The 21,659-nt window shown below is 39.8% G+C and overlaps 1 protein-coding gene across 3 annotated transcripts; it reads left to right on the plus strand.

The window, feature by feature from the left end:
- The first annotated feature begins 1,184 nt into the window (after positions 1–1,184).
- rcn3 (reticulocalbin 3, EF-hand calcium binding domain) lies at positions 1,185–21,041 on the plus strand. 3 transcript variants are annotated; one of them, XM_084328671.1, is made up of 9 exons: positions 1,185–1,377; positions 3,574–3,795; positions 9,459–9,652; positions 10,939–11,111; positions 13,200–13,260; positions 14,104–14,195; positions 15,626–15,733; positions 19,876–19,911; positions 20,751–21,041. In XM_084328671.1, exons 2-9 carry the CDS (start codon positions 3,584–3,586, stop codon positions 20,904–20,906), a joined length of 1,032 nt encoding a protein of 343 aa, XP_084184797.1. In that variant the 5' UTR covers positions 1,185–1,377; positions 3,574–3,583; the 3' UTR covers positions 20,907–21,041. The 3 variants fall into 3 exon arrangements, with proteins under 3 accessions (XP_084184797.1, XP_084184799.1, XP_084184798.1); XM_084328673.1 differs by having other exon boundaries at positions 1,193–1,377; positions 19,876–20,893; XM_084328672.1 differs by lacking the exons at positions 19,876–19,911; positions 20,751–21,041 and adding an exon at positions 17,012–17,148 and having other exon boundaries at positions 1,205–1,377.
- The last annotated feature ends 618 nt before the right edge of the window (positions 21,042–21,659 follow it).

A 21,659-nucleotide genomic window follows, 5' to 3' on the forward strand; every position in this document is an offset into this window, starting at 1 on the left:
TTTCACCCCATTCTAGACCGATTTTAGACGTCTATGTCATGACGTTGAAACAACGTCTAAACATAGACGTTCAAAACACGTCTAAGCTTAGACGTTCAAAACACGTCTAGAATAGACGTCTACCAAACTTTCACTTTTCACCCCATTCTAGACTGATTTTAGACGTCTATGTCATGACGTTGAAACAACGTCTAAACATAGACGTTCAAAACACGTCTAAGCTTAGACGTTCAAAACACGTCTAGAATAGACGTCTACCAAACGTTCACTTTTCACCCCATTCTAGACTGATTTTAGACGTCTATGTCATGACGTTGAAACAACGTCTAAACATAGACGTTCTAGACGTCTATGGGCCATTTAGACGTCTTTTAAACGTCTATTCAACATAAAATTGCTCAGAGGGATGTTCTGAAGCCAGATTGGAATTCGTAGATTCGATTTTTTCCGCTACTTTTCGACCTGTTCGTAGACTATTTTTTCCATGACTTTCGAGATGGAGGTAAGAATAGAAACAGGGCGGTAGTTGCCTGGGTCTAATTTGCTGCCCTTTTTTTGTGCAGGGGGGGTCACTCTCGCAATTTTGAAGTCCTTGGGGACGTGTCCCTGTTATGGAGAGGGTGTGTGATGACTGGGGTGATTGCGGCTGCTGAGTCTCTGAGGGATTTGGAGAGGATGTTGGCATGGCCAGGCAGTGGCCTTGTTAGGTTGGAGGGTGCTCAGTTTTTTGAGTACCTCATCTGTTGTTCCGAGGTACAGGTAATACTGGACCGAATTTGAAAGTTCAGAAACATTTGTCTGTGTATAGAGATTCTAGATCAAATTCTGTTAAAAAAGGAATCCCATCCTGATGATCCTGCTCCCAAGCGTTCATTTTTCACACCGAGGGAGATGTTATTGTGTGGGGAACTCAGATTTATTATTTCTTTCCAAGTCAATACGACATTCCTTACTCCAGTCGTGTGGCCATAATCTGGACGTCAGTCTTGCAGTTTGCTTTACGCGTCATGGTATTAGTGTGACACGTATTTGGGGTTTCCTTCAAGTGCTGAATGCTGACGAAAACTATAGCGTTCAGAAGTTGAAACTGAACATGCTTACAGGCGCGCTCCGGAGAAGGAGCGCTACACATCGGGACTTTTACGCGTGTCAACGTGGCGGTTCGCAGCCAATCGGGCCCGTCTTTAGACTCCGTTACTCCATTTCGGTACTTTTTATTGGTTAACATTTATTCCAGGGCGTTTGTGAGTGGTCGACTGAACAAGACTGGCACCTATTCCGTCATTGCAGAGTTTAAAGAGGCAAGGGAGTCTACCAACGTGTACTCCATAATCTCTACACAAAGCAAAGAGAGAGGGCGTTGCAAAGAAGACAAATGTAAGTGAATTTTCTTCCGAGCTAGCAAATCTATTCCTTTTGTAAATAGCAGCATAATGTCAAAATCTTTCTTTGGACTTTTTCTTTCTAACGTTCACATGCAACGTTGGGAGCTACATGAAACTCTGATGCACTCAGAATGAGTTGCTGCACCCTAGTCTCTATAGTCTAATTACCCTCAAACCAGGCCTGTGATATAGGCTTTACTTGATATAGACTATAGTTGATAGTATTACTTCATTCAGACATGGTGATATTTATTACTTCATTCAGACATGGTGATATTACTTCATTCGGACATGGTGATATTACTTCATTCGGACATGGTGATATTACTTCATTCAGACATGATGATATTACTTCATTCAGACTTGATAATATTACTTCATTCAGACTTGATAGTATTACATTGTACATGTACCAGGCCTGGGGTAGCCTGTACTTGATTGATTGAAAACTTTATTAACAGATTGCAAAATGGGTACAATACAGTACGGCTCAATACACACAATTGTTAAGGGGATGCAGACCAGAGAAAGACTTCCGTCTTGTTTACATCAGGGTCCCCCATTTTCAATTCATAATGATATGATAAGCCTATAAAGTCATAATGACTTCATCCAGACTTGATAGTATTACTTAATTCAGACTTGATAGTATTACTTTGTACATGTACCAGGCCTGGGATAGCCTGTACTTTATTCAGACTTGATAGTATGACTTCATTCAGACTTGATAGTATTACTTCAATTACCTAAATGTAGGTCTACAGTGTGTGAAACATGCCGTAGGTCAGAGGTATATAATAGGCTTAAGTAGTCTACAGTAACTGTAGTCTAGCCTACTACTACTGAAACTATAAAATTTCCCCAAAAGGAGAGGTAACTGTAGCATACCATCAAACAGCTGGACTGAGACAAACTGGCCAAAGTTAGGAAAAAACTCTTAACAGTTTAAGTGCCGAAAACGTGTTTAGGCGTCCTTCCCCGCCATGCTCAAGTTGCAGAGGACGCCGTATCTCGTCTTTAATATCAATATTTCAATATTCAATCTGTGATCGGAATCATATTTTCCATCCGCAGCCTTCACACACAGTTCTGAGCTCCTCTCAATCCTCTAGCGGTTCAAGAGCGCCATCTGGTGGCCGATCGGCAGAAGCGCCAAACAGGAAGTTATGTGGATGAAGTGCTGATCAGATCACCCATATTACTTCCGGGCACTCGCTATAGGTCCCGGGACTCCATCTTGATACACTGGACATCGATCGGTTGCAAATAACTCGATAAACAACATGATTTGGACGTATATAGTATTATACAACCTGGAAATGGACCGGGTATTTCAACATCCCATAATGGAAAACTGTCTACCCCACGCTGATCGCCCAGCGGCCCGCGGAGACTGGGGTGAGTTTTAGCGTGTAATATTACCGTGTTTGACACTAACTGCTATGATGAACATTTGACGCACATTAGATGAATGTTATAACGCTGCCCACGGAATTATAAACGCCCCCTCGCCCATCCGGTCAACATCAGATGACGTGTAGTAACTTCCAGAAGTCCGTCCAGTTGGATTTTTTTATATCGCGCCAATTGCTATCAAACTGTATTTGATCATCAATATAATGCTATTGGGGCTATAAATCACGTTCTGGAGAAAGCTGCAGAAAGAGATGAAAACATACTTATACTTTAGATCATATTTTAGTATGAATATGTGAATGAAAAAGTTTAACGTTCATACACCCTGAACAATACATATAGGATATTGAATGGGCCCTAATAATGGCAATTTAGCAATAGAATTTAAAAAGTTATAGCCCTGCAAAGAAGGGGAACTTCTCCATAGACAAATAGAGCTGGCAAGGGATGGTATATCATGAATTTAGCCTTAGGCAATCAACGTGTTAAAGGACCAGTAATCAGAATGTGACACTAGCTGGAGCACATCACACACTGAACAATTACATTGGCATGAAATCAATCACCCTCTCCTGTCAATAAACAATGACAACATATTAATGGGCAATTACAAATCAGTCATCTTATTATCAAGGGCTTTCCTACAACTACTACTTATACTGTAAATGTAAAGCCAATAAAATTTGTATTGTATATGTCAATCTGTATCTGTGTATCTATTGTCTATATTCTTGTCTAAATGGTGTCTCTCTCACCCTCCTTCCTTTATTAGACAAGAGAAGATGCTGAGGTTACTGGGGTCATGGTTCCTTCTGGCGGCGGTAGCCTTCGCCGTTCCTGCAAAGGAGAAGCGCGTCCATCACCAGAGTGAACTGAGTGACAGCGCCCACAAGGACGGCGACGGCTTCCAGTACGACCATGAGGCCTTCCTGGGCAAGGAGGACTCGAAGACCTTCGACCAGCTCACCCCGGAGGAGAGCAAAGTCAGGCTGGCGTATGTTCCCCTAACATTCCTCAAACCTTTCTTTTTTTAAAGGAACGTGCCAACGTTATGGGAAATGAGCTTACCGTCTTCTCCATAGCCAGACGAGAAGATGGATACCAATTGACTCTCTCTGCATTCATGTAGAAAGTTATCTGGCTGCAAGCTAGCCTAGCTTAGCACAAATTAATAGAAGCAAATACGGATCAGCTAGCCTAGCTTAAAACTCAGGAAGAGGTGTTTTTGGCCAACAGCTAGGCTAGCTGATCTGTATCCATTGTGGTAAGCTAGGCTAGCTTGCAGCCAGATAGCTTTCTACTGAGCACACAGAAAGGAAATTGGTATCGATCTTCTTATCTGACTGTTATGTCCCATAACGTTGGTGCATTCCTTTAGAGAGACTCATTCAGTAATGATTACTCATAACACTACCAGGGTTAGGGGTTCAATTTCCCGGTGTACCTCAAAGGATGGAACATGGCACTAACACTACCAGGGTTAGGGGTTCAATTCCCTGTGAGGCTCAAAGGTTTGAACATGGCACTAACACTGTCACAGTTAGGGGTTCTATTCCCTGTGTAGCTCAAAGGATAGAGCACAGTACTAACATTGCCAGGGTTAGGGGTCCATTCCCTGTGTAGCTCAAAACACCAAAGAACACATTTGGGTGTAAAAACAAAAAGAAAATGTGTGGTCCACACATCCAGTCTCTCATTAATTGTCTATGGAGTGGCTCCAGAGTCTTACTTCTCTCTTTGGGAGAGAGAGTAGCTCATGGTCACACATACCAATTTAACTTTTGTAGGCCATGGTCATAACACATGGGAATTCTTTATTTGAGTTCCCCTTTTAACGAATGTGTAGCAGTGTGCATTTTTTCTGTCCCATTATTGCAGAATAAATAGGATGGATCAGAGTCTTCACACGCACACACAGGATTGGTGGTAGCAGAAATGCCAGGGAAGACCACCAGGGCCTGGTTTCATATGTGCCATACCAAGTAATGGGGAAGGAAGTAGTGCTGAACGATTATGGATAAAAGGAATAAAAAGATAAATAACACAATATTCGGGGTACTTTTTCTTCTATATACTGTATAAATATCACAATACTAGCTTAGGAGTGAATAATCATATGTTGGGTGATCTTCATCATATTAGACAGCATGTGATAAGATTTTCCTTTATTGATCCCCTTGGGGAAATTCGGGTGTCATAGGAGCATGGGGAGGTGGGGTACAGGTACGGGCATGGTAATAGTAGAAGACCTAAATATAGGCAATAAAACTATAGTAAAGATAAAAATAAGCAGTGTAAACAATATAATTAACTCTGAATATAGGAATATGAGCAAGTAAGCGGTGTAATCAAAGGTGCAGATGAACAGGATGTGTGATAGTGTCAAAACTGATTGTTTTGAATTATTAGTGTGGGTGACCTGGCGAAGCCAGGTTGCCACCCACACTATACATATCCATACTCTTTTTATTATTATTCTTTATTCCACCGATTTTGCCAACACACTCGTGCCAGAGCGTTCGCGCCCCATACACGTGAAAGGTATCAAAACGACCGGCTTGCTCTAACTCGATGTGCTATTCGAACTCGTAAAGTTTCACCGCACCGTCTGGCTACGAATCGACTTTAAACGGTAAAATATCGGTCCCATTGGGAATGCATTGCATTTTAGAGTGTAGCAGCTGAAATAATCTTTTTCCCCCTACCTTGGGTGAATTGCGAGTGTGATCTCAATTTTGGACGTAGAAATAAAACAAACACATCAAAACGATGACCGGCTGTCATCCCGCTCACAAAAGAAAAATAAATGGAATTGGACATTTCTATCTCAACTGACGACCATTTGTTTGAAGGTTCTCCTCCCCATTGACCGCCATGCAATCGCACTCTAGAAATCACATTTTTCACACTATTTTTTAGCCTTCTGTTCCGATCGCCGAAGGAGTGCCACAATATTGCACGAATGTCACAATATCGCGCACAACCCTTCGCCTACTCGTTGTAGTGCTCATGTGCGCGTCACAACGCTTCATCTCTTATAGTTTTCTTTTAATCAATGTGACAATGCAGTCATGCATCTGCCTCCATACAAATGCATTGGATAGAAAATATGCAAGTCATAGTGATTGCTTCACCTGTGTGGCTCATGGCTCACTCATGATTGGTTCAGCTGTGTGGCTCGTGGCTGAGCTGCCAATGACATCATCCACTTAACCCATCATTGGCCATCACTGTGTTGCAGTACTGAATTGCTGACAGCGCCCTCTGTCTTGTGGGTTGTGTCATTGTACTCAGTAGGGATATCCTCTTTCATTTTTCATTGGTCCATGTTGACCACTCCCCCGATCCTTAGACCACGCCCCCTTAGGCCACACCCCCTCAGTGTATCTCTTGAACCGTTTGTCGTAGAGACTTGCGGATTGTGCCATTGTACTCGGTTTAATAGTGTAATAGTGTGTAATAGTGTAATAGTGTGTAATAGTGTAATAGTGTGTAATAGTGTAATAGTGTAATAGTGTGTAATAGTGTAATAGTGTAATAGTGTAATAGTGTGTAATAGTGTAATAGTGTGTAATAGTGTAATAGTGTGTAATAGTGTAATAGTGTGTAATAGTGTAATAGTGTGTAATAGTGTAATATTGTGTAATAGTGTAATTGTGTAATAGTGTAATAGTGTGTAATAGTGTAATAGTGTATAATAGTGTGTAATAGTGTAATAGTGTGTAATAGTGTAATAGTGTGTAATAGTGTAATATTGTGTAATAGTGTAATAGTGTGTAATAGTGTAATATTGTGTAATAGTGTAATAGTGTAATAGTGTGTAATAGTGTAATAGTGTGTAATAGTGTAATAGTGTGTAATAGTGTAATAGTGTGTAATAGTGTAATAGTGTAATAGTGTGTAATAGTGTAATAGTGTAATAGTGTGTAATAGTGTAATAGTGTGTAATAGTGTAATAGTGTGTAATAGTGTAATAGTGTAATAGTGTGTAATAGTGTAATAGTGTAATAGTGTGTAATAGTGTAATAGTGTGTAATAGTGTAATAGTGTGTAATAGTGTAATAGTGTGTAATAGTGTAATATTGTGTAATAGTGTAATAGTGTAATAGTGTGTAATAGTGTAATAGTGTAATAGTGTGTAATAGTGTAATAGTGTATAATAGTGTGTAATAGTGTAATAGTGTGTAATAGTGTAATAGTGTAATAGTGTGTAATAGTGTAATATTGTGTAATAGTGTAATAGTGTGTAATAGTGTAATATTGTGTAATAGTGTAATAGTGTAATAGTGTGTAATAGTGTAATAGTGTGTAATAGTGTAATAGTGTGTAATAGTGTAATAGTGTGTAATAGTGTAATAGTGTAATAGTGTGTAATAGTGTAATATTGTGTAATAGTGTAATAGTGTAATAGTGTGTAATAGTGTGTAATAGTGTAATAGTGTGTAATAGTGTAATAGTGTAATAGTGTGTAATAGTGTAATAGTGTGTAATAGTGTAATAGTGTAATAGTGTAATAGTGTGTAATAGTGTAATAGTGTGTAATAGTGTAATAGTGTAATAGTGTGTAATAGTGTAATAGTGTGTAATAGTGTAATAGTGTGTAATAGTGTAATAGTGTGTAATAGTGTAATAGTGTGTAATAGTGTAATAGTGTAATAGTGTGTAATAGTGTAATAGTGTAATAGTGTGTAATAGTGTAATAGTGTGTAATAGTGTAATATTGTGTAATAGTGTAATAGTGTGTAATAGTGTGTAATAGTGTAATAGTGTCTAATAGTGTAATAGTGTGTAATAGTGTAATAGTGTGTAATAGTGTAATAGTGTAATAGTGTAATAGTGTGTAATAGTGTAATAGTGTAATAGTGTGTAATAGTGTAATAGTGTGTAATAGTGTAATAGTGTAATAGTGTAATAGTGTGTAATAGTGTAATAGTGTGTAATAGTGTAATAGTGTAATAGTGTGTAATAGTGTAATAGTGTAATAGTGTAATAGTGTAATAGTGTGTAATAGTGTAATAGTGTAATAGTGTGTAATAGTGTAATAGCGTAATAGTGTAATAGTGTGTAATAGTGTAATAGTGTAATAGTGTGTAATAGTGTAATAGTGTGTAATAGTGTAATAGTGTGTAATAGTGTGTAATAGTGTGTAATAGTGTAATAGTGTAATAGCGTGTAATAGTGTAATAGTGTAATAGTGTAATAGTGTGTAATAGTGTAATATTGTGTAATAGTGTAATAGTGTGTAATAGTGTAATAGTGTGTAATAGTGTAATAGTGTGTAATAGTGTAATAGTGTAATAGTGTAATAGTGTGTAATAGTGTAATAGTGTGTAATAGTGTGTAATTGTGTAATATTGTGTAATAGTGTAATAGTGTAATAGTGTAATAGTGTGTAATAGTGTGTAATAGTGTGTAATAGTGTGTAATAGTGTAATAGTGTGTAATAGTGTGTAATAGTGTAATAGTGTAATAGTGTGTAATAGTGTAATAGTGTGTAATAGTGTAATAGTGTGTAATAGTGTAATAGTGTGTAATAGTGTGTAATAGTGTAATAGTGTAATAGTGTGTAATAGTGTAATAGTGTGTAATAGTGTAATAGTGTGTAATAGTGTGTAATAGTGTAATAGTGTAATAGCGTGTAATAGTGTAATAGTGTGTAATAGTGTAATAGTGTGTAATAGTGTAATAGTGTGTAATAGTGTAATAGTGTAATAGTGTGTAATAGTGTAATAGTGTAATAGTGTGTAATAGTGTAATAGTGTGTAATAGTGTAATAGTGTAATAGTGTGTAATAGTGTAATAGTGTAATAGTGTGTAATAGTGTAATAGTGTAATAGTGTAATAGTGTAATAGTGTGTAATAGTGTAATAGTGTAATAGTGTGTAATAGTGTAATAGTGTAATAGTGTGTAATAGTGTAATAGTGTGTAATAGTGTAATAGTGTGTAATAGTGTAATAGTGCAATAGTGTGTAATAGTGTAATAGTGTTATAGTGTGTAATAGTGTAATAGTGTAATAGTGTGTAATAGTGTAATAGTGTGTAATAGTGTGTAATAGTGTAATAGTGTGTAATAGTGTAATATTGTGTAATAGTGTAATAGTGTTGCGGGTTGTGTCATTGCACTCAGTAGGGATATCCTCTTTGATTGGTCTATGTTGACCACTCCCCCGATCATTAGGCCGCGCCCCCTTTTTGTATCCTTTGAACCGTTTGTCATAGAGACTCGCGAGAGACCCTCTCCCCCGTTGGCCGGCGGTGCACAGGCGTCACCCACACTTTCACAATTTCCCCCGCGCGGAATTGTCTAGTTATTATTATTATGCATTATTCAATTCCCGGCAACCTCTGGCTTGGTCGGCTGTTCCTATGAACACAAATGTGGTAGTCTACACCCTCCCCAGACTGACAATAGGGCAGCAAAACGATCAGGAGGGAATTGGCATAATGACACAATTGGGGGATGGGAGGAACAAGGAAAAGGCAATATTTAGTATATTTCAGAAATTATTTTGTGAGAAATCTGACCTAATATTCAAATTTGTATCACTAATTTAGACACAACAAAATTGTGTATCACAAATCATGACATGATATTGCCCAAATGATTGAGAATTGAATTCTTTACTAACCCACCACTCCTCTCCCGGCTCTCACAGGAAGATCGTGGACCGCATCGACATGGACAAGGATGGCTACGTAACCCACAGCGAGCTCCACTACTGGATCAAGCACCGGCAGAGGAGGTACATCGAGGAGAACGTTGACAAGCACTGGAATGAGTACGACAAGAACAAGGACGGAAAGATCGGCTGGGAGGAGTACAAGAACACCACCTACGGCTACTACCTGGGTAGGACGGACGGGGAGGGTGGGGGTAATACAAGAACATCACCTACGGTTACTACTTGAGTAGGACGGGTGGGCAGGCTAGGAGGAGTACAAGAACACCACCTATGGCTATCTATACGTATGTATATATATATATACGTTACATTTCAGTGATGAAGGCACATCACACTGAGGTTGTCATTGAGAATCTTTTTTAAAAGATCAAATGTTGGCGGCCGGGTAGCGCAGCAGACTAAGCGTCTGTCTACCACCGCAGAGACAGTGGGATCGAATCCAACTGCCAGCGGTACCACCGGCTTGGTCGGTCGCCCATACTGACACAATTGACAGTGTCAGCGGGTGGAAAGCCGGTGGGGTGGGTCCTGGTCGTTGTAAACAGCGACTCCTACAGATTGGTCGGGGCGCCTGCACAGCGAGGGAGGGAACTGGGGAGGGTAGTGTGATCCTCCCACGCGTTACACTCCCCCAGTGAGAGTCCTCGCTGTCGGGTGAAAAGAAGCGGCTGGCTGTCTCCACGTATGTCGGAGGAAGCATGTGATAGACTTCAGGGCTCCCTAGACCGGCAAGTGGGGGGCAAATGCGCGCAACGACCAGGAAGGGGAGGGGGGAATTGGCATAACGACTAAATTGGGGATGGGATAAAAATACAGAAAAAAGGGAGGAGAAAAAGTAGATAAAAAAAAAGATCAAATGTTCGAGGTCTTTGTTTGTTCCAGTTGAGCGAGATCTTTTACTATCGCTTTCATTTGTAGGCTTCTAGCACGTTTTTTTTCAAATCTGTGTTTACACAACATTTTACAGAAAATAAAGATAATATGAAGGTATATACAATAAATAAAGGAAGAAAATTACAAACAATTGTTTCATAAAGAAGTATTGATACTAGAAGTTCTAATCAGTTTAAGTATAGATACTAGAATGCCTGTCTAGAGTGTTGAGGCCTTTGTTGTGGCATCTAGGGAGAGATCAGAGCTGATCATGTTTGTATTGTAATAAAAGGTACTGTTCATGGACATGAGAGGAGATTGGGTGGTGTCGCCTTCGACCCAAATTCTCTGTACAAAAGCAACTGGAAGGAAACCCAACCATGTATTATACTGAGTATGGAGGGAGGGAGAGGGGGAGAGAGAGAGCGAGAGAGAGAGCGAGAGCTCTCCAAGAGGAGTTAACCATAAAAAGAATTGGAGGGGATGTTTTAAACAGTTTCTCGTCACGCCATCGGCACACTAGCCCCAGCAGACGCTGCTGGCCTCGTACTCATCATCGCTGCTCCTGCTCTCTTTCCAGATGAGGAGTTTGACGATGTCGACGACAAGGCCACCTACAGGAGCATGCTGACCCGCGACCAGAGGCGTTTCAAGACGGCTGATGTCGATGGCGACGGCATTGCCACCCGGGAGGAGTTCACCGCCTTCCTGCACCCCGAAGAGTTTGACCACATGAGGGGCATCATCGTGAAGGTTGCCACCTCAATCTCCAACCATTGTGATGTTAAAAGATAATTGGTTTTAGGGCAGACTCCATTTGTCACACTCACACACATATGGCAACAATGGGGCAGACTACAATAGATTCGATTAGATTAAAATCTATTGTCAATATACAGCAGATAATCTAGCTTCAATTGTCTTCTAAAGATTAAAAACATGTTAAAACAATGTTTATAGTGTATGTTGACATGACGTCAGATAACTGCAGATTGTCAGTTTATTTGGAATTCTAACTTCAAGGGCTGTTCCATTGCATCCTAGTCAATGGAATGCACCATTACTGTAGCTGAGGGGTACAATTCCCTGACTGTATTGTTAGATATGATATTTAATACCACTACCTCATGTACTTTAACTTCTGGCCACCCAGTACAAGATATAAGTATGATGAACACTTTCCCACCTGATGAAACGAACCAACACAAATGGACCAAATCGAATATTTAATACAGCAAAGGGTGTACATAATATTCACTTAATTACATTTATGATTTGAAATGTTAAGTATGCACTTTTATGGCAAATGAGTATTCGTAGGTAAATCAACATTGAATGTCCAATCTCTGGTTGCGCAGGGAGTAAGTATACAACCTGGAATATTTAGGAAACGATAGCGATAGTACTTAAATGATTATAGCTGGATACACTAAGGGGGGGGGGGTCCCGCTGGTTGTAAGACAGTAGGAGGGGGGGGGGTTAGAGAAGTCGCTGGCGGTATCCCATCTGGCCGACGGTGTCTTGGGAGAATCCAAAGTCTTAGACCCAGTGCCCACAGAACCTCGGGCCGTAGACGAACACAGCTGGACCCTCTGTGGAACGGTATCTGCTGGTCCACAACGGAGAGACGTGGTGCGACCTCACGTGTAGAGCGCCGCCTCACCTGTAGTCCTCTCCGGGGGGTAATTCCAACACTCGACAGTGTTGGCCTTTATCCATGGAATAATCAAAGCACATAAAGCATAATCCAAGAGCCGTGGAAGGCTCGCCGTCGTCGGGTAGAGTAATCCAATATACAGGTCCAGTCGCTCTTGACCCGGAGCTCCTCGGATGCAATCACCACTAGGGGTCTGACCAGCCTGGATAAGCGTCCAGATAACGTCAGGAACGATGGGGGTACTGATAACTGTAGGACTCGAACCGAACGATGCACCATACATAAATAGACTATTATTAGCTTAATAGAATACGTCCAACTCGACGGTATGGTGCCAAACTATGACCATTCAACTATTAATCTACACGATATCTCAATGCCTATTCTGGGCCAAGTAGGCCTTACTACACCGCACGTGCTTCGTGGGGAGGCTTTTGCGTCTGTCACTCTGTTGGAGGGTAAAGAACTGGACTAAAAGAAAGTTCTACTTTACGAGCGTCATATATATATGCGCTATGAACAAATAGTACCACACGTATTTCGCCCGGCATATTACTGCGCGGAACCGGGGGCTGCCTCGACATGTTAGGCGGCACGATTGAACTTGAACCTAGGGGTATGGCAACCTGGCGCCAGGTTCTAGTCCAATGGTAGAATGAAACTATTATGGGCTGTTTAGTAGAAACGGGGATATTCAATGCATATTGTACAAGGAATATACAGGGGATATCAAACGATATACAAATACAATTAAATATATATATATAAATAAATATACATATTCGGTTTAATCTGATCCTTCACAACAATTACTATAGAATTGATGAAAGTGTCACATTTACTACCATGCTGATGAGGCAAAATTACATCTGCCAATTTTCCTTTGAAATTACTCTGTCAGTTTCAATGGTTTCTCTATAGAGCTCCATTATACTTTTAGCCAGGGCAGTGCCATGGTTTCTCCATAGAGCTCCATTATACTTTTAATCAGGGCAGTGCCATGGTTTCTCCATAGAGCTCCATTATACTTTTTAGCGCAGGTGCTCAAAACAGCTCTACGTATGACTTGGTCACATGTTTCCGCGGGTACTGCTGATTGGCTCGAGCATGGTGTGTCTACAACAGAAAAAACATTTATAGATTTATGCTGCAGGTAAGATGACCTCACCTTTTTTTCTCATTAGGAAACGATGGACGACATCGACAAGAATGGGGATGGAAAGATCGATGTAAATGAATACATTGGTAGGTAATATTTTCATTGGAGAATACATACTCTTTCTCTCATACATACTCTTCTCCACTTTCTATAAATGGATAAAGGAAGCAATAGCATTTCTAGGTAACACTTTAGGAGGTACAATAATAATGATTAAGTACCTAGGAACTAATGAGGGATTATATGTTAATGATGATAAAGTACCTGGGAACTAATAAGGAATTATATGTTAATGGTGATTAAGTACCTGGGAACTAATGAGGGATTATATGTTAATGATGATTAAGTACCTGGGAACTAATAAGGAATTATATGTTAATGATGATTAAGTACCTGGGAACTAATAAGGAATTATATGTTAATGATGATTAAGTACCTGGGAACTAATGAGGAATTTACAGACAGTTACTCAAGTCTCATACCGGACGTCTCAGTGCAGGGAAATCCTTCCAGAATGGCTTCTACTTTGCTTCTCATTGACTCATCCAGTAAAGAACTATCCATTGACTCTCAAATTCCCATTTTCTACCTGCTTACCTCTAACTCTAGCCGTTAAATAATATTTGTTGCTATACACTTTGTTAACATGTACAATTCTTCAAAACTGTCTAAACATGGACCACACTCCCTATAAGACAAGGTATTACGATGACATCACTGGTGGCCACATTCAAACTCCCAATAACTTGTGAAACAAAATGATTGTGTGAAAAATAGTTTTTTGTGTGAGATTATGTGCAAAATAAATCTGCATTTGGTTTTTTTGTGTGTCCCTTTACATACATCTTCATTAGTTCCCAGTCCCACTAGGTGCTTAATAAATTGTTATTTGTTAGTTAAACAAGGTGGTTTGTGTGGCTCCTCCGCAGGGGACATGTTCACACCGGAGAATGGAGAGAGTGAGCCGGAATGGGTGCAGACGGAGAAGAAACACTTCTGGGATGTCAGAGATAGCAACAAGGTAACGTCTGGCCTGGTGGTCAAGTGATCAAATCCATTGATCTTGAATGATCTAGAACAGTGGCTCTCAAACCTTTTCATGTTGAGGACCCCCAAATAGACATGTAATAGGTCAGGGACCCCCATCTGATAGAATTCTGTTCCAGGGACCTCCATCTGAGAAGATATTTGTTGTTAGATATATTTAATCCAGAATTCCATAACTGTGTATATTATACTGTAGGTGGGGGGATAACACTGTGAAACCTATGATTAGAGTAATTCTGATTATACATTCTCTCATTGTGCTAACTTCTAGTGAATACAATTTTAGTGAAATTAAAACAATTCCCCATTTTTCTGGGGAGCCTTTGTAACTACCTCAAGGACCCCACTCTGAGAACCACTGATCTAGAGCCTAATAAATGTAGTCTGACTCGACAGATGTTTCATGGGGGGGGGGGTTATTACCTGCCACTTGCCAAAGGAGCTGGTCGACCCTTTTGCCTCACATTTGTTGTGTCCCATTAGATGTAAAAATATGATATGATTGATATCATATTTTTATATTAAAATATCATATCAAGAGATACAAAAAAATTGTCAAAAGGAAGCTCCACAGGCCAAATGTATAACAATAGTAAATTGTACATAAGTAACTTGAAGGTTTAACAAACAATGTGCATCTTCACATTACAAAACAAATGTTTTTTCTTGTCAAAATATCACAGTTTTGACGGTATATGACATTTGACTGTATTCCAACATTTTCCAGTACAAATTACAATGTGATATGAAATTTGTTTATGTCTTTATCCTATAATACAATTGTCATGGTCCTACTTCATTCATAAGGGTCTATTTTCTTTTAGCTTTCAATACTCCTGCAAGGAATCTTCTTTTGATTAATAAAAAAATATACAGTATGTATATTTCTTTACAATATGTTTCGTGGATGACTGCAGTAAAAATCCACACTGTTGCATGGATTCATGATGGCATGCCTTCATATTTGGTATACAGCCCTAGGTTAATTCAACTCAACTATAAGATCAGTCAATTCAACTCTGCTATAAGATTAGTCAATTCATCTCTGCTATAAGATTAGTCAATTAAAGTTGTATTCGTATGGAATTACTTTTCATAGTAATTTTCTTTCATATGTTTTTGCCAGTATAGTTGTGAAATAGGCATTCAATTATATTCAAAGTGGTCTTAAAAAGGTCTTAATCTTAAATGTAACTTGTTGAAACCTGCAGGAACCCTGTTTATAATATTAACATCAGGATATCAATATATCACAGCTATTGTACACAGGAAACGCACCAACTCATAGATGAAACAGATTATGTACATGTGAATGCACTTATAATATCAATACCCTCAAAACAAACTTGCCTGGCTTGATAACGGGGGCTAATGTCTGTGTTTTGTCCCTCTGCCGTAATGTAGGATGGCTACCTGGATCCTAGCGAGGTGTCCCACTGGATCCTGCCTGGAGAGGTGGACCACGCAGACAACGAGGCCCAACACTTGATCCATGAGACGGACACAGACCAGGTGGGCTTCATGATACCCCATCCTGTCATCTCATTCCGAGAATTACAACAACAGTAGAATGAGCTCATATTCTTGTATCATCAGCATAACGAGAAGCCAAAATGAAGAGCACTGATACCGGGCATATAGGGTCATAAACATTGGGTGCATCATCATCAGAACCTCCCCTGATGGTATAGAGCCCCTATGTATTTCATTCTTATTTCTTTTAAGATATTCTATTTGAAGGCTTCTGCATAAACCTGTATTCTGTTAGGATATGAGTGGTGTGAGGGAAACTGCTCTAAAATTTGCAAACTAGTAATAAAACATGGGGAGTTAAGCTTTTTGTAATTAACAACCTAAACAAGAATTAGTTGAACAAATATTTGAATGTAGTAAAACTGCATGTAATCGGCTTCTCCCAACACTGGATATGAGCTACATTACATTCAGACTTGATGGGGCTTTAGAAGGATGCTGTGATTTTTAAGGTCTTACATATATAGAGTGGCCCCCCATAGCCCAGTCTCGGGGACAGATAGAAAAGGACAGATTATGAAAATCCCTCCTCTCCTGAGAACACTTTATTTCTCCCTCGATCAAATCTTCAAAGTTTGGCACCGTTGTTTAGGGAGGTAGGAAACTGATTTAAATTTGTATGAATTACTTCATTCCACAAACATCAAATCCTACCACCTCTCACCTGCTTAACCACTGATGCACTGTAAAAACTCTTCCGTTTCCCTAGCTTACCCATTTGTTGTGAAATAAAGATGGTAATTAAAACAGTCCTAGTTAGAACCAATATGGATAAGAAAAAAAAAACACCTAGATTAATCTCTCACCTCCACACTCCCCAACCCTCATTCCACACCAACACGCTTTTTAGGAAACTCCTCGAACGGATTTTGTCGCTGCCCATTAGCACTGGACGCGGCACCTCAAAGCAACAGATCCTAGCACACATACACATACACACAACTAAACGGAGTGAGTCTGTGCATTCTCAGAGCTCAAGACTCTCTTCTCATGGCCACTGTCAAAGGCAGATCGACTGATAATCAACATAATGGAAATAATTGGGTGTAATGACCTGTTAATTATAACAAGCTTCTCTGTCTCTCACTCCTTTTCTCAATCCATCTTTCTTCACCTGCTCCCATTCTCCCTCTCCATTCTCTTCCTCCTTCTTGTTACATGTATTCATCTTCATCTCTTCTCTCTTTCCTCTTTCCTCTTTCTCTCTCAATCACAACATCAATGACACGCCCGGGAATCTTAATGCACGGACAACAGGACGCCAAAATGACCAAGAAGGAGATTCTGGTCAATTGGAACATGTTTGTGGGGAGCCAAGCGACCAATTACGGAGAGGACTTGACCAAGAGACACGACGAGCTTTGATGACATCGCTGTTCTGGTCAATGGGGTTGGGGTGGGGAGGGGGCCCGGGGATTTTGAAGCAAATATGGGGGGGGGGGTATATTTTTGTATACAATGGAGAATGCTGTTACAATGATTTAATGTTTTAGGGGATAATGCATGGAGGATGTAGTGGGGTTTGTTTGGGAAGGTGGTCGGAGGGGTCATGTTATCTCATGTCATGTCGGTGCTGGGGACGGTAAGTTATGTACACACATTGCGCATGTGAGTTAGAGGGAGTTTGGAGATAGGAGATAGCGGTGTTTACACACTCGGATAGAGAAGCAGGCAGACTCGCACTCTCGCTGTTTACATTCACACTGCAGGCCTTAGTGCTCAATTCTGATTTATTGCTTGGATCCAATTCTTTGTTTGGCTGTTCACATAATTTTTTAAATGTGGCCAACATCAGATTCCAGTGTGAACTGGTCACGCTCCTCAACTGACCCACATGTAGGGCTGTCAACGAATATTCAATAGTCAAATTAATAATTGACTTGTAAGAAAAAAAAACATACATTTGATTGTCTTTCTCTCGTGGGCCTGAATGTGCTGCACGATGGACAGGAGACACGCAATGTCACTTTCATTTAGCAGAGCTGAAACCAATGACGACAACAACCACATGGGGCGATGGCAGAGAGTTCCGAATCCAACTCGGTCATGAAGAGATGTAAAAAGCCCCGTTTGGAAATATGTGACTGTTCAGACTGAGGTCGCATTGCAAAAAATCTGATCTGATTTAGGACTACATATGAAAGTGGCCCAACAGAATTGAAAAGATCAGATTTGGGCCACTTTCGCCTGCAGTCTGAACGTAGCCTATCTCACAAACTGTATATGTACAGTCGCACACAAAAACACACACCCACACATGGGAACATGTACATGTTACTTGTGACTCATAATCACGGATTTGTGTGAAAGCAGACTAATAGAGTAACACACACACACAGGAGCACTCCACTCACCTCAATACGCTCCTTTTTAACCATTCAATAGATATTATTACAACCAAGACACTCAGAGCTGACATGCACTCTACATTGAGAATAGTCCTTCACATAGATGGGTTGCCTCTAGCAAAGTACATTTTGCTCGTCTGACAGAATACATATCTCCAAGAATTTCACTTTTCAAGAATATAAAGGATTATTTATTTTAATTAATTCGCCAATGTATTTATATTTTGGGGATATAATTGGCTTTGAATGGTTTTCATGGTCCCAGAGAAGTTAATGACAACCAGTGAGCAAATAAAGATGCAAACGTTCGGCTCAAGTAAGAAAAGAGGGGGAACTGAATTTAATTCTTTTACACAACACCAATAGCATGTTATTCGTCAGAGGTGGCATGTCCATTTGACTGCAGGGAGAGGAGAAGGTGGAGGAGACAAAAGTGAACAACACATTTTTCTCTCTGTGAATCTGAAATAAAGCCATGTTGGTTTTTCTACAAAAAGTAATTGTTTTTCTTTCTTCTTTATTTTACAAATATCAATCATTTGAAAGTTAATTTTTTTCCTTTTTGTATCATATTGATTATCTTTATGTTCTAATAATGCAAGACCACAGTAGGGCATCCGTAGGGCCTAGGACAAAATGTGTCCCCATCTGCCCTGCTTGTGAAACAGATTAACAGTCCTATGATGATATGACATATATATACCTGTATATGGGCCTCTTGGACTTGGGCCAGTTCTCTTTTATAACAGAGAACTAGATGGGGTTATAAGACACTAGAAATACTGTTGCAGTGTTCGATTGTTATATTTCCTTTCATCACATAAATACAGATTAGATCAATTCAATCAGTGCACTATTCTGCCTGGAAAATCAAAGAACTTTAAAGCCATTTTTCTATTAGCTTCTGCAGGGCAATATATTTCCTCAACAGTTGTGAAATCAGATTGCTTTTAGCGAAGAGGTTTAGTCATCATTTTCACAACAACAGTTCTAGCATTCTGGGCAATTTTACATCAACACACGTTCTGTAAAACATGATTTTCATTGTACTGAATCTGACGGGGAACAACGCCCAAATTAAGAATTCCAATATGTTATTTGGTTATGGCGTAGGAAGGTTCAGTCCATATTTGTGAACATGAGCTTAAGACCATAAGAGTAACATGTATGAATTGTTAAATAGGGCAGTTCCCCTTTAATGTAGAAATTAGGGATGCCCTGATACCACTGTTTCAGTTCCAATACGTAAACTTCAAGGCCGATATCAAGTACTAATCCAATCCATTGTTTTTACTGTATAGACATAGTCCATTTGTTTGGGCTCACTGGATATATACTGAGATATAATCTATATTTCTCCATTATTTGATTCCTCATTCTGTTTGCCAAAAATGCATACAATTTAGTTGCATTGTTTTTATTTCTATTACACATGGGCCTTGGTCTCAGATTAGTATTGGGGAAATTCTCAGATACTGTACCATGTTTTAGTCTGGTATCTGCCCGATATCCAGTACCGGTATCATTGCATTCATAGAAAAATTTACATTGTAATTTAGACTTTTCTATGTCATCGGCAACAACTTATTTCTAATATTGCCGAGTTGACAATATAGATCTTTCTTACAATGACCTTTGGCATGCAATCCAAGTACATTCTGTAAATAACGCCCCGAGATGGTCGACGAGGTGAGTCCACATCCCCCTTCGTATAATTACATTACTCATTATCCTCCGTCCTGGTCTTTGGTTTCTCTTTCTCCCTTCCGTCAGGATGGCCGTCTATCTGTCTCTGAGATGCTGGACAAGGTAGACTTCATCAAGATGAGTACCATAACCGACTACGGAGGCATGGCCGTGGATGAGCATGATGAACTGTGACCTTTTCACCCTGCAACCAACTTCCTCTTTCACACAAGATCCATTTTCAACCCAGGCCCTAGTGGATGCTAAAAGATTTGGCAGGATAAACCCAGTGTTAAAATGGAATATGACTAAATGTTCATTGATTCTGTATTCTCCCCTTCAGTGTCTCATGATGGACATTAGGGGTTTAGACGATCTAGCCATTTGTGGTCAATTCATTGTTTTTATTTGTCATGTATCCGTTAATTCATATATATATATATAAAATAATTTATAACTAATTATAATATAAATATAGGCACTTCCTTGGCCATGCAATCTTTACAAATATGTAATTTTTGATCGACACTAGACATCGAGGGATCCTTTGGCGTTTCATTAATTTGCAGAATAATGTTGGAAAGTAGGCTTTTTTTTTCTTTTTACAGATTTGTCAGATTAAAATTGGTTTGTTGATAACAATGGGATTATTAGTCACCTAGAGAAGGTCTTTAATCAGGGACGATTAGTCATTCCTGTGATCTATGACCAATCAATGTTTGGTGGACATCAGCACTTTGAGCTGCAGTTTCTGTATGAAAGGTGGCTATACAAATAAAGTGTATTATTATTATTATCAGCAACTTGCTGGCAAGGTCAGTAACCAGAGAGCTGGGGATGGAAGATGTCAAACCTGAGGTGGCTCCAGACTGAATGGCTAGAAGTATTTTCTTATAGGCCTAAGCGTTATTCTGTTGTTCTAAACCAGATAATGTACCCCTTATCCCTCTAAAATCCCATAGGTGTTTTACATCTTGATGACATCACAGGCTCGAGTCACAAACACTGGCTGGACTGTCCACGGCAAGCCCGGATTAACCAACGGGCCGTTTGGGCCGCGGCCCGTGGGCCTCAAGCTCCGCCTAGTGACGAGGGGCCTCCACTACGCTCTGACTTGACCAAATCAAAAAAGACTTGCAACTTGACTTTGACTTTAACACCAATGACTCGTGACTTCACTTGGACTTGAGCCTTTTGACTTGAGAAGACTTGATACCTTCCCCCATGCCCCTAATAAAAATTATGTTATTAAATGTGCCGTGAATTAATTCATTTCCAGCTGGCTCCTGTGTCACCTGTACTCTGTTTCTGTTTCTGTACTCTGTCGTCTACTCTAAGCCATACGCCAAACGCATCAGTAGCAGGATTACTGTAATTTTGATTACTGTAGTTTGCCTGGTATGTAGCCTTGGTTGGTGGCTGCCACACCAAAGTTTTACATATAAAAAACACCACTGTGCGGGCGTGCACATGTGTGTGTGGCTGTGGAGGCCTCCACAAGAGTCTGGCCCAGAGGCCTCGTAATTCTTAATCTGGGCTTGGTCCACGGCCGTAGGACTTGACTTTATTAATTCATACTTGCAGTAGAGTAATACTGAAAAGCTGCAGAATTCTACATCGGATAAGATCATGAACATTAAAATAAACAAAAAGATTACACATGGACCCAAGACTAGATGAAATTTTTTTTTACATATAAGATAAATAAAACAATATATATATATTTTCTACACAAGTTCAAACATTGTTTTTTTTAGGACTCTTGGTTGAACAGCCTAACTGCAGTATGCCGAGTTGAGTTTTATCTAGTTCCGCCAGTTGGTTTTGGTTTCTCAGTGTTACTGCACTGGTAGTACAGGTGCCTCGTGTTG

Source organism: Notolepis coatsorum, assembly GCF_963971535.1.
Source record: "Notolepis coatsorum genome assembly, chromosome: 14".
Taxonomy (NCBI): domain Eukaryota; kingdom Metazoa; phylum Chordata; class Actinopteri; order Aulopiformes; family Paralepididae; genus Notolepis; species Notolepis coatsorum.

Coding starts and splice junctions, on each gene's coding strand:
- rcn3 (XM_084328671.1), top strand. CDS start 3,584: ATGCTGAGGTTACTGGGGTCATGGTTCCTTCTGGCGGCGGTAGCCTTC. Junction 3,796..9,458: donor GAGAGCAAAGTCAGGCTGGC/GTATGTTCCCCT, acceptor CGGCTCTCACAG/GAAGATCGTGGACCGCATCG. Junction 19,912..20,750: donor TCTCTGAGATGCTGGACAAG/GTAGACTTCATC, acceptor AAAATCCCATAG/GTGTTTTACATCTTGATGAC.